The 22,064-nt window shown below is 37.4% G+C and overlaps 2 protein-coding genes and 1 pseudogene across 2 annotated transcripts; 2 read left to right on the top strand and 1 right to left on the bottom strand.

Annotated features, from left to right (window-relative positions):
* The first annotated feature begins 5,848 nt into the window (after window positions 1–5,848).
* PTAC15 (plastid transcriptionally active 15) lies at window positions 5,849–7,622 on the top strand. The gene is made up of 2 exons (XM_012225495.4): window positions 5,849–6,086; window positions 6,249–7,622. The coding sequence occupies exons 1-2, from the start codon at window positions 5,849–5,851 to the stop codon at window positions 7,514–7,516; spliced, it is 1,506 nt and encodes a 501-aa protein (XP_012080885.1). The 3' UTR covers window positions 7,517–7,622.
* A 426-nt stretch (window positions 7,623–8,048) lies between these two features.
* On the bottom strand, window positions 8,049–10,349 carry LOC105641050 (30S ribosomal protein). Its single transcript, XM_012225502.4, has 5 exons — window positions 9,969–10,349; window positions 9,676–9,819; window positions 9,340–9,588; window positions 8,533–8,641; window positions 8,049–8,439 (listed from the first exon to the last, which is right to left on the bottom strand). Exons 1-5 carry the CDS (start codon window positions 10,248–10,250, stop codon window positions 8,309–8,311), a joined length of 915 nt encoding a protein of 304 aa, XP_012080892.1. The 5' UTR covers window positions 10,251–10,349; the 3' UTR covers window positions 8,049–8,308.
* Window positions 10,350–19,405: 9,056 nt separating this feature from the next.
* On the top strand, window positions 19,406–19,759 carry LOC105641059 (NADH dehydrogenase [ubiquinone] 1 beta subcomplex subunit 7 pseudogene; annotated as a pseudogene).
* The last annotated feature ends 2,305 nt before the right edge of the window (window positions 19,760–22,064 follow it).

Raw genomic sequence — 22,064 nt, 5'->3', positions numbered from 1 at the left:
AGTACTTGACCGAGCAACAGTATTTTGTTTCTTCGAATACCAAGAAATTACTTAGAACCATGAAAAACAAAATAAGCCGAAGTACTTTTGCGATCCATTTTGTCACCACCCCAATCGACATCAGAATAAGCCACTATACTTTTGAGTTTGGATTGCGAAAAGACTAACCTATGATCAACAGTACCTTTGAGATAACAGAGGATTCGCTTCACTGCTTGTCAATGATTCACAGTTGGTGAATGCATGAATTGAGCCACCTTATTCACTGCTAGTGTAATGTCCGGTCTAGTAAGTGGCAAGTATTGTAAAGCACCTACTATTTGTCGAAACTGGGTCGGATTCTCGTAATGATTGGTGTCTTCTACCGTTAAAACAAGTGTGAGTGAAGACGGAGAAGACACAGGAGAGGCTTCATGCATATTAACCCGACGCAACAAATCTATTATATACTTTGACTGTGTTAGCTGAAGGCCATTTGCCAACCATGTAACCTCAATCCCTAGAAAATAAGATAGAGGTCTCAAATCTTTTCGGGCTACATGAGTTCCAAGTTGATTGATTACCAACCGAACAAGAGTCATTGAAGAACCTGTTAGCAAAAAATCATCAGCATACACAAGATAATAAGCAAGCTGACTTCCATTATGATAAACAAAGAGTGAACTATCAACTTTAGAATCTTTGAATCCAATCTTCTGGAATGTCTGAACCAAGCAGAAATACCACGCCCATGGCGCCTGACGTAAACCATACAATGATTTTTTTAGAAAACAGACATGATCAAATCGTGATGAATCTGAGAACCCCTGAGGTTGTTCCATATACATAGGCTCTTCTAATTTTCCATATAAGAAAGCATTTGAAACATCATGTTGCTGAATTAGCCAACCTGAATTGATAGCAATAGAAAGAACCAGTCGTATGGTTGTTGGTTTAACCACAGGACTAAAAGTATCAACAAAATCTACCTTAGGCCTTTGATGAAAGCCTTTCGCCACAGGCCAGGCCTTATATCAATCGATTGTGCCATCTGATTTGGTCTTAACACGATAGACCCATTTGCAACCGATAACATTTGAAGCCTGTGATAGTGGAACCAAATCCTAAGTTCCATTAGATAATAGAGCACCAATTTCTTCAGACATGGCTGTTCGCCAAACAGAATGCTTTGCTACCACTGTATAAGATGTTGGAACAATGGGTAAATTAGAGTAAGTGAGAAAATTCCTCGATTTTAGATTCCTTTTTTTGGATCTAGAGAGCATGGAATGTGTGTTGGAAGCCGTAGAAGATTGATTTATATGTAGGGGAGGCAAACACAAGAGTGGTGACGAAGAGTCTATTACCATTGTGACATTGTCCTAAGAGCGAGTTGGTGAGGATAGTGATTCTAGAGTTGGAACAGCAGATTCGGGGATATTTGTGGGCAATAGTGTTTCAGTTGCAGTAGGTGAATTTGGAGTAATAGGGTTACCTAGTGAGAAAATAGGAGGCAGAGGTGGGGACCCAAGAATAGAGGACTACCCATCATTGACTTTGAACGGGAAAACCTGTTCATCAAACAACACATGACATGAGTAGAAAATTTTGTTGCTAGAAAGAGACAAGCACTTATACCCTTTATGAAGAATACTGTATCCCAAGAATGCACACTTACTAGAACAAGGTTCAAGTCTATTCCTAGCATAGGAACGAAGCCAGGGATAGCAACAACAACCAAATATACGCAAGAAATTATATTCCAGGTTACGGTAAAAAATGATTTGATACAGAGACTTATTTTGTAACTTGGGAGTAGGCACCTGTTAATGTTATAAACTACTATGGCAAAAGCATGATCCCAATATTTTGGTGGAACAGAAGAATGAAATAAATAAGCACGACCTGTTTCAGTTATATGGCGGTGTTTCCATTCAACACATCTGTTTTGTTTGGGCGTGTGAGGACATGAGCTTCGTTGAATTATACCATTTTTAGCTAAGTAAGATTTTAAAGCTTGATATCCCCCCTCCCCCAGTCACTTTGAAATTGCTTAATAGGTTTATCAAAAAATTTTTCAACCATAGCCTGAAATGTAACAAAAGTACTAAAGACATCAGATTTATTGCGTAGAAAATAAATCCACATATATTTGGAAAAATGATCAAAGAAAATAATATAATATAAATAACCATCAACAGACGGGTTCAGGACCCCATAAATCCGAACAGATTAACTCTAAAGGTGCAGAAAGAGAAAAATTAGGCAATTTATGAGTTTTGGTCACACAACATGTTTCACACAAAGAAAACGAAGACTTGCATGTAGCAGACAAATTATTTAATGACAAGACTTTATTCACTGTTGGAAAAGAAGCGTGCCCTAATTTGGCATGCCAAGTTGATAGAGACACAAAATTGCAAGCTGGAGCAACTGAAGATGAGGCTAATTGATAGGGGCCATCTCTAGTGAGTCCCTTGTGAAGTATTTGCTTCATGCGAAGGTCCTTGATAACAAAATAGGTGGGAAAAAATTCAATAGAAACATCATTAGAGTTGGTGAATTGTAACACGGATAGCAAATTTGTATTCGACGAAGGGACATGCAGAATATTATTCAAGGAAAATTTACAAGAATCAACAGAGATAATATTTGTTCCAACATGAGTATTAGGAAGAGTTTTGCCATTTGTAAGAGTGACTTCGTTGGTGCTAGTGTACTCAGAATGGATTTCCAAGTTCTCCAATTCAAAAGTCAGATAATGAGTAGATCCACTATCCATAATCCATGGTTTGGAAGAGGTAGAAGGTGATGAGGAAAAATTGGCTGCAGGTTTGACATTATTATCATAAAGCTTAGGACTGTGACATTGTCGAGACGTATGAGCTTGACCACCACAGTTATAACAAGTGACAGAGAGAGGATCACTTCGATTCGAGGAACAGCGACCACAGCCAGAACTGGAAGAATAATTGCTATGGCCCCTGCCTCGTCCTCTTCGTCTGTTAACTCCTGAATAATTTTGCCGAGAGGAGTAATGGGCTACAGCAGGCGGCTGGACAACCTTAAACGAAGTTTTAAGCTGCAATTCCTCAAATAATAATAATCCAAACAGATCATCATAAGAAGTTGGAGCCAATTTCGCTTCAATATTGCGTGTAAAAGGCCTATAATCAGAACCAAGGCCACGCAAAATATGATCAACAAGATCATCTTTAGAAATTGGGGAACCGAGAGCAGCAAGCTGATCGTACAATCATTTAGCTCGGTCCATATAAGTTACAATGGAGTCATTATCTCGTGATAACGAGTGCAGAGAATTTTTTAGGGTTCTAATCTGTGTACACGACCCAGAAACATAAGTGGACTGTAGACGAGTCCAAGCAGAATGAGCTATTATAGCTCCAACAATTTGCGACAGAACGGATTCAGTCAAGGAGCTAAGAATCCATCCTAACACAATCTGATCTTTGACAAACCAATCATTGTAAGCAGGATTCGGAGCACCATTGAGTTTTGCAGGTGGAGCAGTATTGCTACCATCAACATGATGAAGCAAACGATGACCAACTAAAAGGGGAATAACTTGTGTTTTCCAAAGTAGATAGTTTGTAGAGGTGAGCTTGATTGTGATTTGATGATGGGCAGAGAGAGATGGAACAGGAACAGATGAGATATTAGCTAACTGAGAATCCATGGTAACATAAAAAGACAGACGAATAAAAGAAGTATTTTGTGGCGGAGGAAAAAAAAAAGGGTGTTTTAAAAATAGTTTGGCTCGATACCATAAAGAAACTGGGAACCAATTGTGTTTGGGTTTTTCAATATTCTTTGTGCTATATTAGTTAGCTTTAAATAATAGTTTACAGAACTAGATAATCTCTATTCTAATGGGATTTGGAATTTAAACTAAACAAATCCAATCCCGAAGTATATGGGAAAGATAACTACAAGCAATACAAAGAACTCATATCTGTTACTTATCCTTATCATATTACACTCTTAGTTAAACTTCACTTGATAAATGGTAATTTTACACATTATTTCCTACTATATTTCATGTTGATTTTTCACTTTTTGTTTTCAATTTATTATATTATTATATTATTTATCTTTAATTCTCAATAAACATTGAACAAAAAGATCTACATTTGGTAACATTTATTTTTTTGTTGTATTTTAATAGTTTAGGTTGCACATATTTTGCTACTTTAACTATGAATAAAGGCTATTTGGTTTTTTTGATGTCTGAACTTGTTTAGCGGCCAACTTAATACCTAAATTTGTTTAAAATGATTAAAAAAATATCAGATTTGACTTTTTAGACCAATTTAGTTTCTAATTATAGATATTTATTAAAATTATAGTTGGAGTCAGGATGTATAACTAATTTAAAAATTAAAAATAGATATGGAATGGAGGAAGATAATACATGAAGTATATTATGTCCCTTTTTACCTCTGATGATTTTGAGTTTTATGTATTAATTTAAATATTTTAAAACAAACATTTATTACTAGATTATTACATATGAAATCCATGTAATTTTTATGTTGAACATATTAAAATTATACTACATGTTTGTAAATTTACTGTGTTAGAAGAAATGATACTTTATGAAATTTAAACTTCAATTTAGAAGAGTAGAAAAAGTTTTAGCTGGGTGTCCATTTTATATTGAATCAATTCATTAATTTGTAAACATCAAAATAAATTTAGGAGTTAAATTTATTTAAACTGTCAAATATAATACTTTTAATCATTTTAAATAAGTTTAGCGGCTAAATTGGCTTGAAAGGTCAAATTTAATCTTTTTGATTATGCTAAAAAAGTTCAGGAGTCATATCGGCTTTTATTTCTTTTATCTATGATATATTTATCCTTGAGATACAAAATAATGTTACATTTAATTATCAATTGAAAAGTTCACTGAAAAAAAATTATCAATTGAAAGACAAATTATATTGTGTGTATTCTTTTTTTTTTTTTTAAGAAAAAAATATATGGAAGAACATGGGAAAAACCAAAGGGAAAGGAAGAACTTCCTCCATTGGTACAGTTTATGAGTCGATAACCGTGGCCCACATGGCCATATAAGCTGTTCTATTACATTTGCGGTTGACAGGAAAAACACAGCAGTAAAACTTCCAAAGCAACGTCTTATATCCTCTGTAGTGAGTACTTTAGTTTTATTTTTCATTTTTTCCATATTAAAACAAAGAGGCAAGTAAGAAAGTGCTTTTTCACTGCGGTGACAACTATAATGTAAAGTTGGAGTCCTTTCGACTATAAAAATTTTCATTAATTTAGTGAGTTAAAAGATATTTTTATTAATTTAGTAAATTAAAGAGATCACTACTTCTATTGTCTAGTCCATCGTGTCATTTCAACCAATTGAAACTTTTAATAAAATAAAAAATAAAAAGTTAACTTAACCTATGCATATAAATATAAAAAAAAAAAAATTCAGTTCATTTTCATTTATTATTTAAAATTTTTATATGGTCATTAAGGAAACATTTATATTACTTAGTTAAAATAAAGTGTTATTTAATTCCATTAACTTATTTTTTTCTTACCTAATTACTTTAATTTAAATAATTTTTTAAAAACTTACAATTATCTATTAAAAATAATTTTAGACAAAGTAATTCTTAAAAATCAATAAATAGAAGTGAAGTATGTAGTTGGAAAAAGGACCATTGCCCTGTGGGCTGTGGCTGGCGTAGTACTGTATGTCGATTGTCTTTGTTATCTCGGCGAAAAACCGTTACCCCACTCGCTAGTTCGTGCGCCAAGTAAAACCTCATTCCATTCTATAGGCTGCTTTTCGACAAAAAATCTGCAATTTGCTGGATTGGACATCCTAATGCATTGTTTCTTCTATTCCTCCACTTCCTTTCTCTCGCATACCTCAACAAAACCTCAACTTTCTGTTACTTCACTTGCAACTATCGATGACCATCAACGCTCAGCTTTTGCTGGCTTGGCTAGAACTCCAAGATATAACCTCAGACCGTTCTTGACTCCAGTGGGTTTGCGTCTTACCGAACAAGTTCTGGTCCACTGCAGTTATCTCAACTCTCCTAATCTGCAATACGAAAGTAGTAAGTAAATTCACTTATGGAAATGAATTTTATGCTTGATTAACTTTAAATTCATTTACCCCAAATAACTTACACTCTCAGATGCAATTTCTCAAACACGTTCTGTGCATTCCATTTCTCAAAAATTTTCAGCAACATATTGCAGTTTATATATTGTTTCAGGGTTTCTATATTCATTCTTGAAGGAAATTGGATTAAACGATAAAGAAACTGAACTCCTCTTGCAGCAGAACCCATCTCTAACATTGACAACTTTTGAATCTATACGAGCCAGAGCTTTTCTTTTACAGTCTGTTGGAATTAACGGCACTGAACTGTATCGTTTGGTTATCAAATGCCCAAATGTATTAACAGCTGAAGAAATCCATCATTTCTTGCGCTTTGTACTTGATAGTTTGCAAGGGGAGATTGAGCCAGCGCAGCTCATACGCCTTTTCACGACTACTGATCCGAGATTTTTGGTGGGTTTTGATCAAAAGGTTAAGCTCTTAGTTAGTCATGGAGTTCCCCAAGAAAAGATTGTTCATGTTCTCAATAATGTTAATTTAACCAAGGCAATGTGCTTTAAGCCAATTGAAGAAATCGATAGAACCATTACTTTCTTGAGCCGCTTTGGTGGGATTGATATAATTGTTAGACGTCCAATGGTTCTTAATTTTGACTTGGACACGCAGCTGATTCCAAGAGTAGAGCTTCTCAAGGAGCTTAGTGGGGGAGATGAAGACGCCACAGGGACTGTGTTGCGTAAACTCCCTGCTATATTGAGTTACAGTGTGGAGCATACACGAGACCATGTTGAGTTGTTGAGGTCATTTGCTGGTCTAACTGATCCACAAATATTCAGGATTTTTCAAGTGTTTCCAAATGTGGTTAGCGCCAGTAAGGAAAGGAAGTTGTATCCTAGAATTGACTTTTTAAAGCAATGTGGATTGAATTCGGATGAGATATTCAAGTTCTTGACTAAAGCTCCATTGTTTCTCGGTCTTTCCTATGAAGATAACCTTATGCATAAACTTGTATTTTTGGTGAAAATTGGATTTGGGTATAAAACCAAAGAATTGATTGTCGCACTTGGAGCTGTAACAAGAACAAGCTGTGAGAATTTGCAGAAGGTGATTGGGCTATTCTTTAGCTACGGGCTTTCTTCTGCAGACATTTTGGCTATGAGCAAGAAGCACCCACAGATTCTGCAGTATAGTTATGGTTCTCTGCAGGAGAAGATGGAGTACTTGATTGAGGAAATGGATAGAGACGTTGGAGAGCTATTGGCTTTTCCTGCATTTCTTGGTTATAAGCTTGATGACAGGATTAAGCATAGATATGAAGTAAGAAAGAAAATTATAGGGAAAGGAATGTCTCTCAATAAGCTTTTGAGTGTGTCGGCTGATAGATTTTCAGCTGGGAGGAAGAAAAATCCTATTCTTGATTGATAAACTAAACAAATTGTAAAATTTAGATGAATTAGTTCAAGCGTTTAGTAACGGCTCTAAATTGTTCCATTTTACCGTTTAATGGATTGCTCGTCTCCCTTTTTAATCCTTGTCCATCTATGAGACATAGAAATTGTTGTTTTATCTGAGATCGAGAATAAACAGCCCGGTTTGGAACGTTGAAGAGTGAAATGACCGATCTTTGCTTATGAATAAGCTTTTTCTTCAATGTGAATCATGTGACTTTCTCCTTTTTCTAGGACTAATATAGCTTGAGAAGAAAGTGAGATTCAAATTAAACATAGACAAGAAAAGTTTGTACTTGTCTGAATAAACACACTATTCTAAATAACTGCTAAAAAATAGTTTTGAATTTCTAGTTTCGAACCCTAATGCGGGCTAAAAATTCATTGTCAACTTAAGAGCAATCCCAATTTTGTAACCCAAACACACAGAAGTCAACTGTCTTGCCAAAAAAATCGAAAAACAAAAACACCATGCAACAGAAATCAGTTAAAACTTGAGAAGACAGTGAAAGGGAACAAATCTAATTAGCTTTGCATATGTTTAACATGGAGATCAACATATCCCTCGTCCCTGTAAGTTGGGATAGCACAGTGCATCCACCAAAAAATTGATCACCCATACAAACAAGCTTAATGAGGAGTCATTAGTTTGTATTTGTTAACCTCAAATCCTATACAGTGCCTTTCTTGGCCTTATACACATCATTGCCATAAACACAGCATGTCTGATCTAATTTGCAAAATGATCTTCCTTTGCTAGGTCTGCCTATTCTGTCAAGGATGGCTCTCTAGCTGGTTCAACCACCAAAGTCTCCATTTTCTCAGCCCCACCCTCTCCTTTAGGTATGATGAGACCATATCCTCCAGCTTTTCTTTTATAAACAATATTTATCTCACCTGTAATCAAGCACACAACAATTCAACTCTGATATATAACAGAGTAGATCATTAGGTGCAAAAGAAATTTACAAGAGCTGCATAAATTCATACCAGTTTCTTCATTCCGGAAACCATAGAAATCGTGGTCAACATTTTCCAGCTGCTCAATCGCTTCAGATACAGTCAAAGGTGGCATGTCAAAGTATTTTGTGCGAACAACCTGACAATCAGTTCACATAGTGAGAGCCTATCGAGAAGAAGATAATAGACCCAACCACAACTACATAATACAAACATGTACACCATAAAAAGCATCGATTCATTGAACATTTCCACACTTCAATCATGAGCTTAAAACCATCTAATATACTCTCACCAAACACTTATAAGTTCATTTCATCCACATAAGAGTTTTAAATCTTTTTCCTATCACAAGGTAAAGAGTGAACACCAAATTGAGCATTTGAAAAGTCAAACGCATTTCGGTAGAACAATTTAACGTTGTAATAGTTTAGTGATACTTGGCCAAGAGAATAATAACACGATCAAGAATAACATACAAGCAAAAATGTTGAAGTATGTGCTCACACCCCCCCCCCCCCCCCTCTCCCTCTCTTTTCTCTTTCTCTCTTCTAGTAAAACTGTTTAGAACTTAAATTTGATAATAGGTACCCGAGAAGTTGATATGAGTATCAGGAAACCCACACCTCAAAAGCTAATTGTTGAGGTTAAAGAACCAGATTCCAAATAGACTTAACAACTTCTATATATACCTAGTCAAAGAAGGACTTCTTTTATCCCGCATCATATATCAAACAACAGCAGCCAAGCAGAAGCAAATAAAAGTGACAATGCATATGGCAAACACAACCAAACCACAATAATAATTTGAAAAAGCATGAATATTTAAGATACAACCTCATCAATGTATTCCACTTCCTCAGTTTGGGGCACTTCATCTGCATCATCCTTCACTACTACTTCCACTGGCTCCCTCACTTTCAATCTGTTGAACCCTTTCATGTGCCGACCATGGTCAGACTCCTTCTCCTTAATCTTTCTCAACTTTCTTTGTAAGATTGATGATGCTAAGTCAATACTTGCATATATTGTCTCGGCATCTTCCTCTGCTCGAATCACTCCATGTTTCTTAGTAAACAATGTCACCTAAAACAAAGACACTGCATCAACACAAAAATAATACAACGAAAGAAACCTTAAAGGGGCTTAAATTCCAATTGAACGCAAAATTACCTCACATCTTCTAATCCTTGGGCCTCTTCCCAATTCTCCACCTCTAACAGACAATCTAACATCAACTTCCCGAACAAGATGACTATGCTTTTGAACTGCCTTACCCACCTTATCTTCCACATGGTTTTTTACTGTATCAGTCAACTGTACCCAGACAATTTCAATTTCCCCTTCAGATTTCCAAAACATATTGAAAATTACAGCAAGGTAAGCAAAAAATTCAGAATCCTAACAGATCTCTCATCAATATCTAAGAAAATGCTTCTGATAAAAGGATAGGATAGGGAAAAAACCTCCAAGTTTTTGCCTTGAATTATCAATTTAACCGAGGAGAGTGGACCGTCCCATGACATCCGAACAGTTGGGCTCCTTCGTCCCCGTCTAACTTCAATACACTTGACATCGCTTAATGGGTTCAAGAAACTGGTTTTATGAGATGAAAAAGATGGGAACCGTAGATTTTTGGAGCTGAGGACATAGATTGATGAAGAAGAGGTAGTTGCTGCTGCCTTCGATGATAATGACACGGAAGGATGATGGAAGCTTGTTTGCAGAGACCCTAAAAGAGTCGCCATTTGAGAAGTCTATAGAGTTTTTACCGATTTTGATCGCAGATATCAGGAGGGCTTGGACAAAGATAAAATGAAAGAAAATGGGGGGTTTTGGAGAGGTTTTCTCTTGGAATAGTATAGAACAGATAAGGACACGTCAGGATATGGGTTTAATGAAGTTGGCCCACAGTATATTAAATCTTTGCCCCGATTCAAAAGTCTACATGTCTGGATAGAATTGGATAAATTTGAAAAGGGACCCGCACCTTTATTACTTACAAAAAAGAACAAACTAGAGCTAGATGTCACGGAGACAGGATTTAGCTATGTCTATCCGTGCTGCACTTAGTCACCCTTGAGTTCTTAGGATGTGCTAAGTAAGTCTTGAAGTGTGTTGGAGCGAAAATAGAAGCTAAGTATGAAAGAGAGCACAAGAGGACTTTGGAAGAGCTTGTTGTATTGCTTTTGAATCACTTTTTACATGATGATTACAAATGAGGGAGAAGTGGTATTTATAGGCATTTCCACCTCCTCAATGTGTGGCTACAATTTGCCTACAAAAATGTGTGGTGGAGATTACAAAGGAACATTCTAGATTGGTTGAGACATTTCATCAAACATCTTGTGTGCTGAAATATTCTAGAATGTCCTAGGCATTGCATCAAACACCTTGTGGGCTTAAGGCTTCCACCTTTGGGCTTGAGGCTTCCCATGTCTTGGGTCATTGTGGCAGCCCATTTGTAGCCTTTTAAACTTTTCCCATGAATTCTGGAGGCTTCTAGAAATTTTCGCACATTAGCAAGCCATTTCAGAGGCTGTCTCGCAATTCCGCCTGCCTGCTGTGAGGGGCGTAACACCCTCCCCCACTCAAGCTCGTGACGCCCTTGTCACGCCTTGAACCTCATATTCCTTTATCTTTTCCGCGAACTGCCAAAGAGTATCTTCACGCTCCCAACTAGCTTCGGACTCCGGCAGGTTCTTCCACTTAATCAAGTACTTGCGGTAGTTTGGGACTCCACTTCCCTGTACTACTCGTGAGTCAAGTATGTTGTCCACCTCTCTATCGAATTCGGTGACAACAGCTGTTGGAGCTCGCTTGGATTCACTCCTGCTTGGGTCCTCCTCATTGGCATGGTAAGGTTTTAACATGCTAACATGGAAGACATTATGGATCTTTAGCTTCGGAGGCAGTTCAACTTGATAAGCAGCAAGCAGCTTTTCCCACTCGCTTGATGATGGGAAATGGTCCCTCATACTTCCTCACCAACCCTTTATGTACCTTTCGCAACGACTTGAATTGGTTAGGGAGGAGTTTGACCAGTACTTTGTCTCCTTCAGCAAACTCCTTTGATCGCCTCTTAGTGTCGGCCCATTTCTTCATTCATCGAGTAGCCTTATCGAGACAAGCACGAGTCTCATCAGCTTCTTCATGCCATTCCCTTGCAAACTTGTGGGCTGCAAGGTTCACCCCAACATAAGAAGCTGCAATGGCATTAGGAGTCATGGGCTGTTATCCCATAATGATTTCGAAGGGACTTTTGCTCGTAGATTCGCTTCGTTGGAGGTTATACGAGAATCAGACAATGTCGAGTAACTTGGCCCAATCTTGCTGATGAGCACTGATATAGTGTCGTAGATACAGCTCGAGCAATGCATTGATATGCTCAGTTTGCCTATCACTTTGGGGATGAAAGCTAGTTGAGAAGTTCAAGTCCGTCCCCATCAGCTTGAATAGCTCTTGCCAGAACTTGCCAGTAAAGCGAGGGTCTCGGTCATTCACAATATTCCGAGGAAGTCCCCATAACTTCACCACATTCTTGAAGAATAGACGGGCTGCTTCATCAACTTTACAATCTGTAGAGACTGAGATAAAGGTAGCATACTTACTAAATCTATCGACAATGACCATGATGCTACCATATCCTTCAGACTTTGGTAGTGCAACAATGAAGTCCATCGAGACACTTTCCCAAGGACGCTCCACAATGGGAAGAGGTTCAAGTAAACCCGTGAGAGGTTGTTGTTCGACCTTATCTTGTTGACAGATAAGGCAAGTCTTGACATACGTCTCAACGTCATCTTGCATTCTTAGCCAATAGTAGTGAGCTCTTACTAAGGCCATTGTATGAGTTGCACTAGGATGTCCAACCCATTTTGAATTGTGGGACTCCTTAAGGATTTCTTTTCAAAGGTTCCCCCATTTTGGCACGAAGCCTCAATTGCCATGAGTGTAAAGTACTCCATCTTGCTCCCAAAATCTTCATGTCTTACCCTCTTCTGCAAGTTTAACCAAGTTCTCGGCAAAAGTATCATGTTGCATACCTTCTCGGATGCGATCCAATAGGTTGCTTTGTGGGGCACTAGCACTAATGCTGGCTAGCTCCGCCTTGCGACTTAGTGCGTCGACTACAACGTTGGCCTTCCCTGGTTTATATTCAAGCTTGTAATCAAACTCTGCCAAGAAGTCTTGCCATCGAGCTTGCTTGGGACTCAACTTCTTTTGCGTTCGAAAGTAGCTCGTGCCCAAATCATCTGTATTAACTACAAACTTGCTACCAAGTAAGTAGTGGCGCCATGTTCGTAGGCAATAAACGATGGCTGTCATCTCCTTCTCTTGGACGGTATATCGACGTTCGGTATCATTCAGTTTTCGACTTTCATAAGCAATGGGATGGCCATCTTGCATCAGTACCCCTCCAATGGCAAAGTCTGACGCATCCATATGCACCTCAAAAGGCTTCGTATAGTCAGGAAGCACCATAACAGGCTCTTCGAACACCATTTGCTTTAGCTCTTTGAAGGCATCTTGGCATTACGAAGACCAATGCCATGAACAACTTTTCTTGAGCAAATTCGTTAAGGGTGCTGCAATGGCTGAATACCCCTTTATAAAGCAGCGATAATAGTTTACTAGGCCCAAGAAAGATCTTATCTCGGGGATGTTTGATGGAGGTTGTCACTCTTGAATGGCTTTGACTTTTGCTGGATCCATCATTAGCTTGCCTTCCTTGATCTTATGCCCAAGGAACTCCACTTCTTGTTGAGCAAAGCAACACTTTTCCACCTTTACATAAAGTTCATTTTCTCAGAGAACTTGGAAGACTTGCTTGAGATGCTGCACATGCTCTTTGAGAGAAGTGCTATACACTACAATGTCGTCCAAGTAAACCACCATGAATTTATTGAGGAAAGGGTGGAACAGCTTGTTCACGAGAGTGCAGAACGTGGCCGGGGCATTAGTCAGACCAAAAGGCATCACTAAAAACTCAAATGCACCATATCGAGTTACACAAGTCGTCTTCAGCTCATCTCCTGCCGCAACGAGCACTTGATAGTAACCTGACTGTAAGTCCAGCTTCGAAAACCATCATGCATTCCCCAATTGATCAAAGAGATCAGCTATCAAAGGTATTGGGTATTTATTCTTGATAGTGATCTTGTTCAAGGCCCGATAGTCTATGCACATTCGTAAAGAGCCATCCTTCTTCTTTTGGAAGAGAACTGGTGTGCCATAAAGAGCCTTAGAGGGTTGAATGTACTTCGAGTCAAGAAGATCCTGGAGTTGCTTCCTCAGTTCTTCCAACTCTGGAGGAGACATCCGATAAAGAGACATGGCTGGTGGCTTAGCACCAAGCTCAAGCTCAATTTGATGATCAACCTACCTTCTAGGAGGAAGCTTTCTTCGCAACTATGGAGGCATGACATCCCTATACTCATCCAACACAGCTTGGACACATTCGGGCAAGGGCTTCTTAAGACTCGTCACCTCCTCGCCCTCATTTAGTTCCCTAATGGTTGCTATATAACTTTCAGCCGATTTGAAGCCCTTCTTGAATTGCATAGCAGAGATCATTGATGTTGATTTCTCTATGCTCTTCAATGGGATCGTGCAAGGCTTACTTCCTTTAAGTAGTAATAAGGAACTTGAGGTAGGGAAGAGGAGTGTGTTTACCTGGCGGAAGAATGCTAAGCCCAATACTACTTTGAAATCGTCCATGGGCACAATGGTGAAGTCTAGCTTACCACACCATGAGTCAATTTGCACAAGCACAGCCTATGCCACGCCCGCAATTGGTTTTGCTGGTGAGTTTGCTGACTTGATAGTACCTCCACCTCCGATGATATCAAGGCCCAATCATTTGGCTTCCTCGACATCCATAAAGTTATATATAGCCCCCGTGTCCAGGATAGCGCTAGCCGGTTTGCCGTTGATGGCTACATCCGCATATAATAGTCCCTTCTCCTTCTTGGATGTGCTAGGAGGAAGGGTCTTGGGCATGGAGCTCAAATGTTGTAGGGAACCCATAGTGGCTTGGGATTCCCCCATCCCTTATTTCTCCTTGTTGAACTCGGCAACCATGGCATTCATTGCCTTCTTGTTGGGGCAGTCTCATACCCAATCTAGTCCATCGCAAATGAAGCAAGGTTTACGAGACTTGGATTCACTCTTCTTAAATTGCTCATCATATTTTCCATTGAAAGTCTTGGATGAACCACCCTCCTTGCGATTATGATCCTTCCTCTGACCTTGTTTCTCTCCCCCACTCTTGCCAGAGGTGAGCTTCTTGTTCTTGCCTTGGGTGGAGTAGTCGATTAGAGATTCGACCACGGCAATGGCATCATCAAGTGTTTGCACGCCACGCCCCTCTATCTCCACCTTCGCCCAATCTTTAGCCCATCCTTAAAGTGAAAGAGAGCAGTTAGATAAATCATAAATCTCCAACATGAGGGTAGTGAATTCCTTGATGTAATCGAGGATCCTACCACTTTGTTGTAGATGATGTAGTTTTCCCCTTGCTTCGCTTTCGGCATTATGGGGTACGAAGTGCTTTCACAATTCTGCCTTAAATTGATCCTACGTATGGATATTACATATGCCTTTCTCACACTCTGTGTGTTTCCTTCGCCACTAGAGTTGAGCAGCATCTCGCAGGAATGTAGGGGCATTGCCAATCTTGGCAGCATAATCCAATACCCCGGTGGCCACAAAGTATTGATCAAGACCAAAGAGAAAGTTCTCTACCATCGAAGCACTATGTGTACCATTATATATCGCAGGCTTGGGCACCTTCAGACCAGGTACCACAAGACCGGTGGTAGTACTAGTTGAGGCAGGACTACTCATACGATGGTGTATTTGACACTTAAAACGGACAACACTTACTTCCCTACGTAGAGCACTAACTTCAGATTTGGCAATTTCACTGTAACATCCCTTCCCGGTCCACCCGTTAACTCGAATGAACCGAGCCGAGACGCTACAATCTGGTTGACTCTATGTTCTGTCATGCTGATATCATAATGTATACTGATTATTATATCATGCTGATGCTGTTTACATTAATACTGTACTTAATATTTACAAGACATTATACTAGTTTGCAAAATGAAATGGGCCCAACTGTGTGCCCTATACATGCCATGATAAGGATAGACAGAATCAAAATATCAAAATGAATAGCTACCCTGAAGACTGCGTCTTCCAAAGATGAACTGCAGCAACTGTAAGCTGACTCTCTAAGGTCCAGTCCCGAAACCTACGAGTTAAACAAGTAACTCGCTGAGCAAATAAAGCTCAGTGGATATCTCAACTTATAAAGAAACAAGTAAGCACATACATATGTAGAAATAAACATGTAAACACATATGGATAACTAAACATGTAAGCACACATATCATGATACTTCCAGTGCATTATGCAGGATGAGTTATGCAATTTTTAGTCAATATAACTGTATGGCTCCATAAGGTTATAGTGAAACCAAAGTGATAAGAAGAACTGTATGAAACTGGATGAATATTGTATGACTGGGCTGCTATGGCCATTATATAATCATATTCACTCAACGGCCTGTAGCCGGAGTACCAAACTATATGAGGCGCAAATATGCTATCCTATGTCGCGACATAGCCTTATCTACGTGGTTTCTACCTAACCTCAATGGAGCATAATATCGGTATGTCAATAGTATAAAACAAAAGCATATTAACGTCTTCATAACTTCATAAACCATATTGTTTACCTGGTTTCACATCATTTGCATGCTTGCATGTTGTTTTGATACATGTTCTCATGTTGTCTTTTTGTTTTAAAATGATTAGAGGCATACAAGTTGAGCAAAGGAATACAATTGCATAGAAAATGAGGTCCAAAAGAGCATCAAAACACAAGTCGCGAGCGCGCCATGAAAAGTCGCGAGCGCGAGAAGCACACAAGAGATTCAGAGTGTTTACAGGCAAGATTCGCGAGCATGCCATGAAATTCGCGAGTGCGAGAAGCACAAAATGAGAGTCAGAGAGTTTACAGGCACAATTCGCGAGCGCGCCATGCAATGCGCGAGCGCGAGTCGTGTTTACCAGCCTGCGCAGTGTGTACTATTTTGGTCATATCTCTCAATTTATAACTCCGATTTGGGTGATTCAAAAACCCATGGAAAGCTAACACATAGAGGAACAAATAATGCTTCTAGACCACTTCCTAATTCCATTGTTAACTAGGGTCAAAATCAAGGGGAAGTTACTGGTAAATTTTCCAGCAAACCTGTTTCAGTATAAACTCAATATTTACTTCATTTATTCATTTCATCCCATGCTTTCTCACCATTTCCAGTCCTCTTACTCAACATTAAGCAACATATTTTCTCATTATCAACACACCACACAAGTTCTCATGCAAGAAAAGGGGTATTAAAAGAGATATCAAACCTTCACGTTAAAAGCTGGAAATCTTCTTCTTAGCTTCCTTTTTCTGCTACCTTTGAGCTTACTTCTCCTATACATAAGAATTCTTATGAATCATCTACAATATAACTAAATTGGAGGTTGAATAACATAGAACTTCAAGAAATTCTACTTACTTGGATAAAATAGAGGTTGACTTAATGCGTAATTACCATTAAAATGGATGGAGAAAGGAAGGGAAAGTAAGGTAAAGGAAGGAGATGAAGATAAGGATGAAGAAAGGAAAATGAAATGGTAATCACGGGTAGGCTCCAAAATATCAATGATTTTGGATGTAAAATTACCAAATGGTACCTCAATTGTCAAAAGGTTACAACTTAATACCCAAGCTTTATATTTTAGTGCAAATAAGTCCTAATCCTTATACTTTGATCTTTTTGTCTTATGCAAATAAATCCACTTCTTATCATTAGTATTATAACTCCCATCCTACCCACTTTGGACTCTAATGGCTCGAACCGGATTTCGGTTCAGCCCAACTCAACTCGACTCTATGTAACGACTCGATTCAGTAGGATGTCACATTCACGTACCTCAGTTACCTCGTTGGCAAGGGCTTTGAGCTCTTCCCGAAGGGTTCTGCCAAGCTCGGTAATCATGTCCTTAGCGGCCCTAATGATCTCTTCGTTCTCTTGAACAACATTGTCAAGTTGCTCGGAGAGTTCACTCACATAAGCCTCTTGAGTGGACAAGGATCGCTCAAGAGCACTAATTCTTCGCTCTATAGGGGTCGGTGGGAGACTCCCGTACTTTGGACTTCCCCCGCTTAGGCTGAATATGCGATGGCTCACTGCCTCGAGTGGATTCAGTAAGCTCAAGTTGTTGTTCCTCAACAACAACCACGTTAGCTTCCTCGTTCGCCATGAATCAAGACGAAAGGCTTAGTACCTAGGATGAAACCGTTGCTCTGATACCACCTGTCACGGAGATAGGATTTAGCTATGCCTATCCGTGCGGCACTTAGTCACCATTGAGTGTTTAGGATGTGCTAAGTAAGCCTTGAAGTGTGTTGGAGCGAAAATAGAAGCTAAGTATGGAAGAGAGCACAAGAGGACTTTGGAAGAGCTTATTGTATTGCTTTTGAATCACTTTTTACATGATGATTACAAATGAGGGAGGAGTGGTATTTATAGGCTTTTCCACCTCCTCAATGTGTGGCTACAATTTGCCTACAAAAATGTGTGGTGGAGATTACAAGGGAACATTCTAGATTGGTTGAGACATTTCATCAAACATCTTGTGTGCTGAAATATTCTAGAATGTCCAAGCCATTTCATCAAACACCTTGTGGGCTTGAGGCTTCCACCTTTGGGCTTGAAGCTTCCCATCTCTTGGGTCATTGTGGCAGCCAATTTGTAGCCTTCTAAACTTTTCCCATGAATTCTGGAGGCTTCTAGAAATTTTCGCACATTAGTAAGCCATTTCAAAGGTTGTCTCGCAATTCTGCATGCCTGCTGTGCGGGGCGTAACATAGAGCTAGCTAGTAAGAAATGAAGTACTAATAGCACGTGAAATGCTAACGCGAATTGCTCTTATTTAATTATCACATTAAAAAATAGAAAGATTTTTTAAAAATTATTTTCCTATGCTAATGTTATTTGGTATGTCAAGTAGAGATGTCAAAAAAAAAATGGACATTATCCACTACACATTTCATTTCTAGAGGATCTCTTAAATAATGTGACATTTATTACTCTATAGTAATTTATTGCATAATGAATTAAGGTTCTGAAAAGGAAAGAAAAAAAAATGAAAGAGGATTCAAAACTAGTGTATTGGAGAGGGATTTTTAAAATTCAATATTTATAAATAGACATTTAGTCACATTATTATTCACACCTTCTATTCCATATGATACATTAGCCACAACTACATTAATATTGGAAATGCTCTAAGTGGACCACTCTTCTCCCTTCATTCATGCCCACATCAACAAGAGGTGGCAATCAGCACCAGCGGGTTTAATTCAGACTTGGATAATTTCAAAATATTGTCGTATTTAAGAGGTTAAAAATAATGGAAGAATACTCATTTTTCCTCTAGAATTTGTATATTGAATGATGTCCATAACTCATAAATTAGAAGTTCATAACTCTTTAATTTTTAGATAAAATACTAATTGGTTTTTTAAATTTTGGCCTAATTAACACTTGAGGACTTTAGTTTCCAAAAACCAACATTTAGGTCTCTAAATTTTAATTCCGCCAATAGATATGTCCTTTCGTCCAAAATCAATACTTTTTCCGTCAAATGGATGTCAAAGTACAAAAATGCTCTCACTTAAAAGTCATAAACCCAAAAAGATTAATTATTTATGATATTGCCTAATCAACCAATAACTCCAAAAACCACAATCAATTAGCGCGCAAGGAAAATAAAGATTGAGGCCGGAGCTGTGAAATTGTCTTTGAAACCAAAAAGGAGGCAAACAATCAATCATGGAAGTCCAAGGATCATCAAAACCAATGATAGCAATACAAGCAAAGATGGTGGAGGCAAAGGTCTCTATACCATATATAGACCAATGTGCTGACCTTTTGATTCCACTCAACAAGTGTCGCCAGGTTGAATTTTATCTCCCACAAAAATGTGAAAATGAATGCCACTCTTACGAGAAGTGTGGCTATAAGTTTGTGATGGAGAAAATACTTCAGATGCAAAAGATCCATGAAGAGGAGGCTAAGCTAAAACAAGTCCAAAAACAAATAAGCTCTATTCCTCTAATATCTAAAACTGCCAATGCTTAGGTACAAAAATTATCAAGTTTTATCTTTCCTTTATTTCTTGAAGAGTTTTTCTTTTCTTAGATTTTGGTCTTGTGGGTTGTTTGTTTTGTGGTTTTGTGCGATCTTGATAGTTGGTTCGGTTTTGATGTTATTGGATTTTAGGCAGTTGATTTAATTAAAGATTTGTTCTTTAATTATATTATTTCTGAATTTAAGGTCTTCTTCTGGTTTAGGGTTTGATTGATAATTTATTGTTCGGGGTTTTTTCATTTGTTTAACTAACTCAATTTCTTATGAATTGTCAATTTTTTATGGGATTCAAAATTGAATAACATTGAACATCATTCTTTATTCTCGTCACTTCAACAACATTTAAATATTATAGGGATCCAACGCAATTTTCTATTTCACATCTTAATTACAAACCTTGCCACTAAGTTGTACACAACAATTTATGGTTTTGATTGGAAAGATAAAGTTCATTCTATATTGCTGGATATATTGAATTATGAAGATAATGGTGACTTATTCTTTCTTTATGGAAGAAGATAAATTATAAAATATGTTTAACATTCAATTAATATTTATGTCTAACATTCAATTTATATTTATTTCAATAATAAATTTCATGTTGTATCATCATTTTTGAGGCTTTGTTGTTGTGCTGCAAGATTTCAATTAAGGTGATGTTTGGTTGGGGGTAAGTAGACTAGGAAGTGCAACTTTTCGGGAAGTGCATAAAGTGTTTGTGTTTAGTTTACATTATCAATTCTACTTCCTGGGAAGTAGATTATCCAACTTCCTTACACAAGAGAAGTAAGTTCCTTAGGTATAGGTAGGGAAGTTGCACTTCCCTAATTAAGTGCAATGAATTTACTAGGAATATAAATTTACTCAAATTTATATTATGGATATTATTAAAATTTATAGTTTAAGAACAATTCACTTCCTAGAAAGTTGATCTGCATACCAAACACATACAAATTATACTTTCTGGGAGATAATTTCCTTGAAAGTGTGCTTCCTGGGAAGTATATTTCTCGAAAAGTCAGTCATTTTGAATCAAACGAGACCTAATTTTTTATAAGATTTTAGTTAACTGACATGCTTTATATTTCTATACCTTAAATAATTAGCATGGTGAAAAATTGAGATATTACCCAGTTGAACCAGAGCATCTTTTGGATGTTTTATGTCTAGAGTTTCTATCACGTGTTCATATAGTGTTTGCGAAGATAAATTTTAAAAATTTTCAAGCTTTATGCAACTTTGTGCATGAGAGTTTATTATTTTATGCTTTTTAATTTTGTTTTAACAGTGCATGTGGAGGCAAAAATTCTAATCTTGGATCATAGTTCAACACATCCACCAACGAACTTTTTCTTTTCCAATTAAAATCACGTATTCTTGAATCCAACTTAGTGACTATATTGTGACGAACTTTGTAATTAAAATGTAGAAGAGAAATTGCATTGAAAACTGTAATGTAAGCGTTATTGAAATGAAAAGAATAGAGAATGTTCTTTTACTTCATACTAACAACACAAAAGTAAAATAGATTAATATTTCTATTAATTATAAAAAATACAAAATATATAATTTAGTCAATGTAGTCTTTCGCATCATCTTCAAAACATAACATCGATCTATGCAACTATGAAAATGGAGTACAAGCAACATTCTTTTTCAAAAATAATTACTTTACAACTCACACAAAGTGCTCATCATCCTCATGAAACATATTCTCAACACAGTATTCTCTTGAACAATTTAAAAGCTTGAGACTCTTAGTTCTTTATCAAGAACAAGATTATGTTTGTTGATTCTATCATGGATTATATTAGGCAGCTTGTGAATATAGGATAACGCAATCAAATATCTCTAACAGAAACATTACGATAAATTTAACATATATATACACACACACAAACCTAAAAGAAAATATAAAAATAAATTCAAGCAAAAGCTAGAAAAAAAATTTTAATATTTCTAAAAATTTTAGATCGAACTCTCTTTCCATTTGAGGATTTTGAATTGGACCTTCATAATCTATAAATTTTGCTCATTAACGTAAAATATACAACTTCTTCCGCACTCTTGATTATTTCATGTACCGCGAACTTTACAATATAAGAATGTATAAAGTATTATGCCTCTTGATTATTTCATGTACCGCGAGCATATATTTTTAGTATAACTCTTTCTCTAAGCTCATCAATGATTTTTGACTAATTATATGTGGTGGCATACTCTTATTTTCTTATATTTTTTGAATATCAATAACAATATTTCATGTATTATTTGAGATTAAGTTTTCCCCCTCCCTATGGGATATTTTATCTCTTAAACCACCTAATATCAATCAATAAAT

This window comes from Jatropha curcas, chromosome 5 (genome assembly GCF_041381405.1).
Source record: "Jatropha curcas cultivar XTBG-Jc1 chromosome 5, XTBG_Jcur_1.0, whole genome shotgun sequence".
NCBI lineage: Eukaryota > Viridiplantae > Streptophyta > Magnoliopsida > Malpighiales > Euphorbiaceae > Jatropha > Jatropha curcas.
Note: the sequence above shows the minus strand (reverse complement) of the source record. Positions and strands in the feature narration are given on the sequence as shown.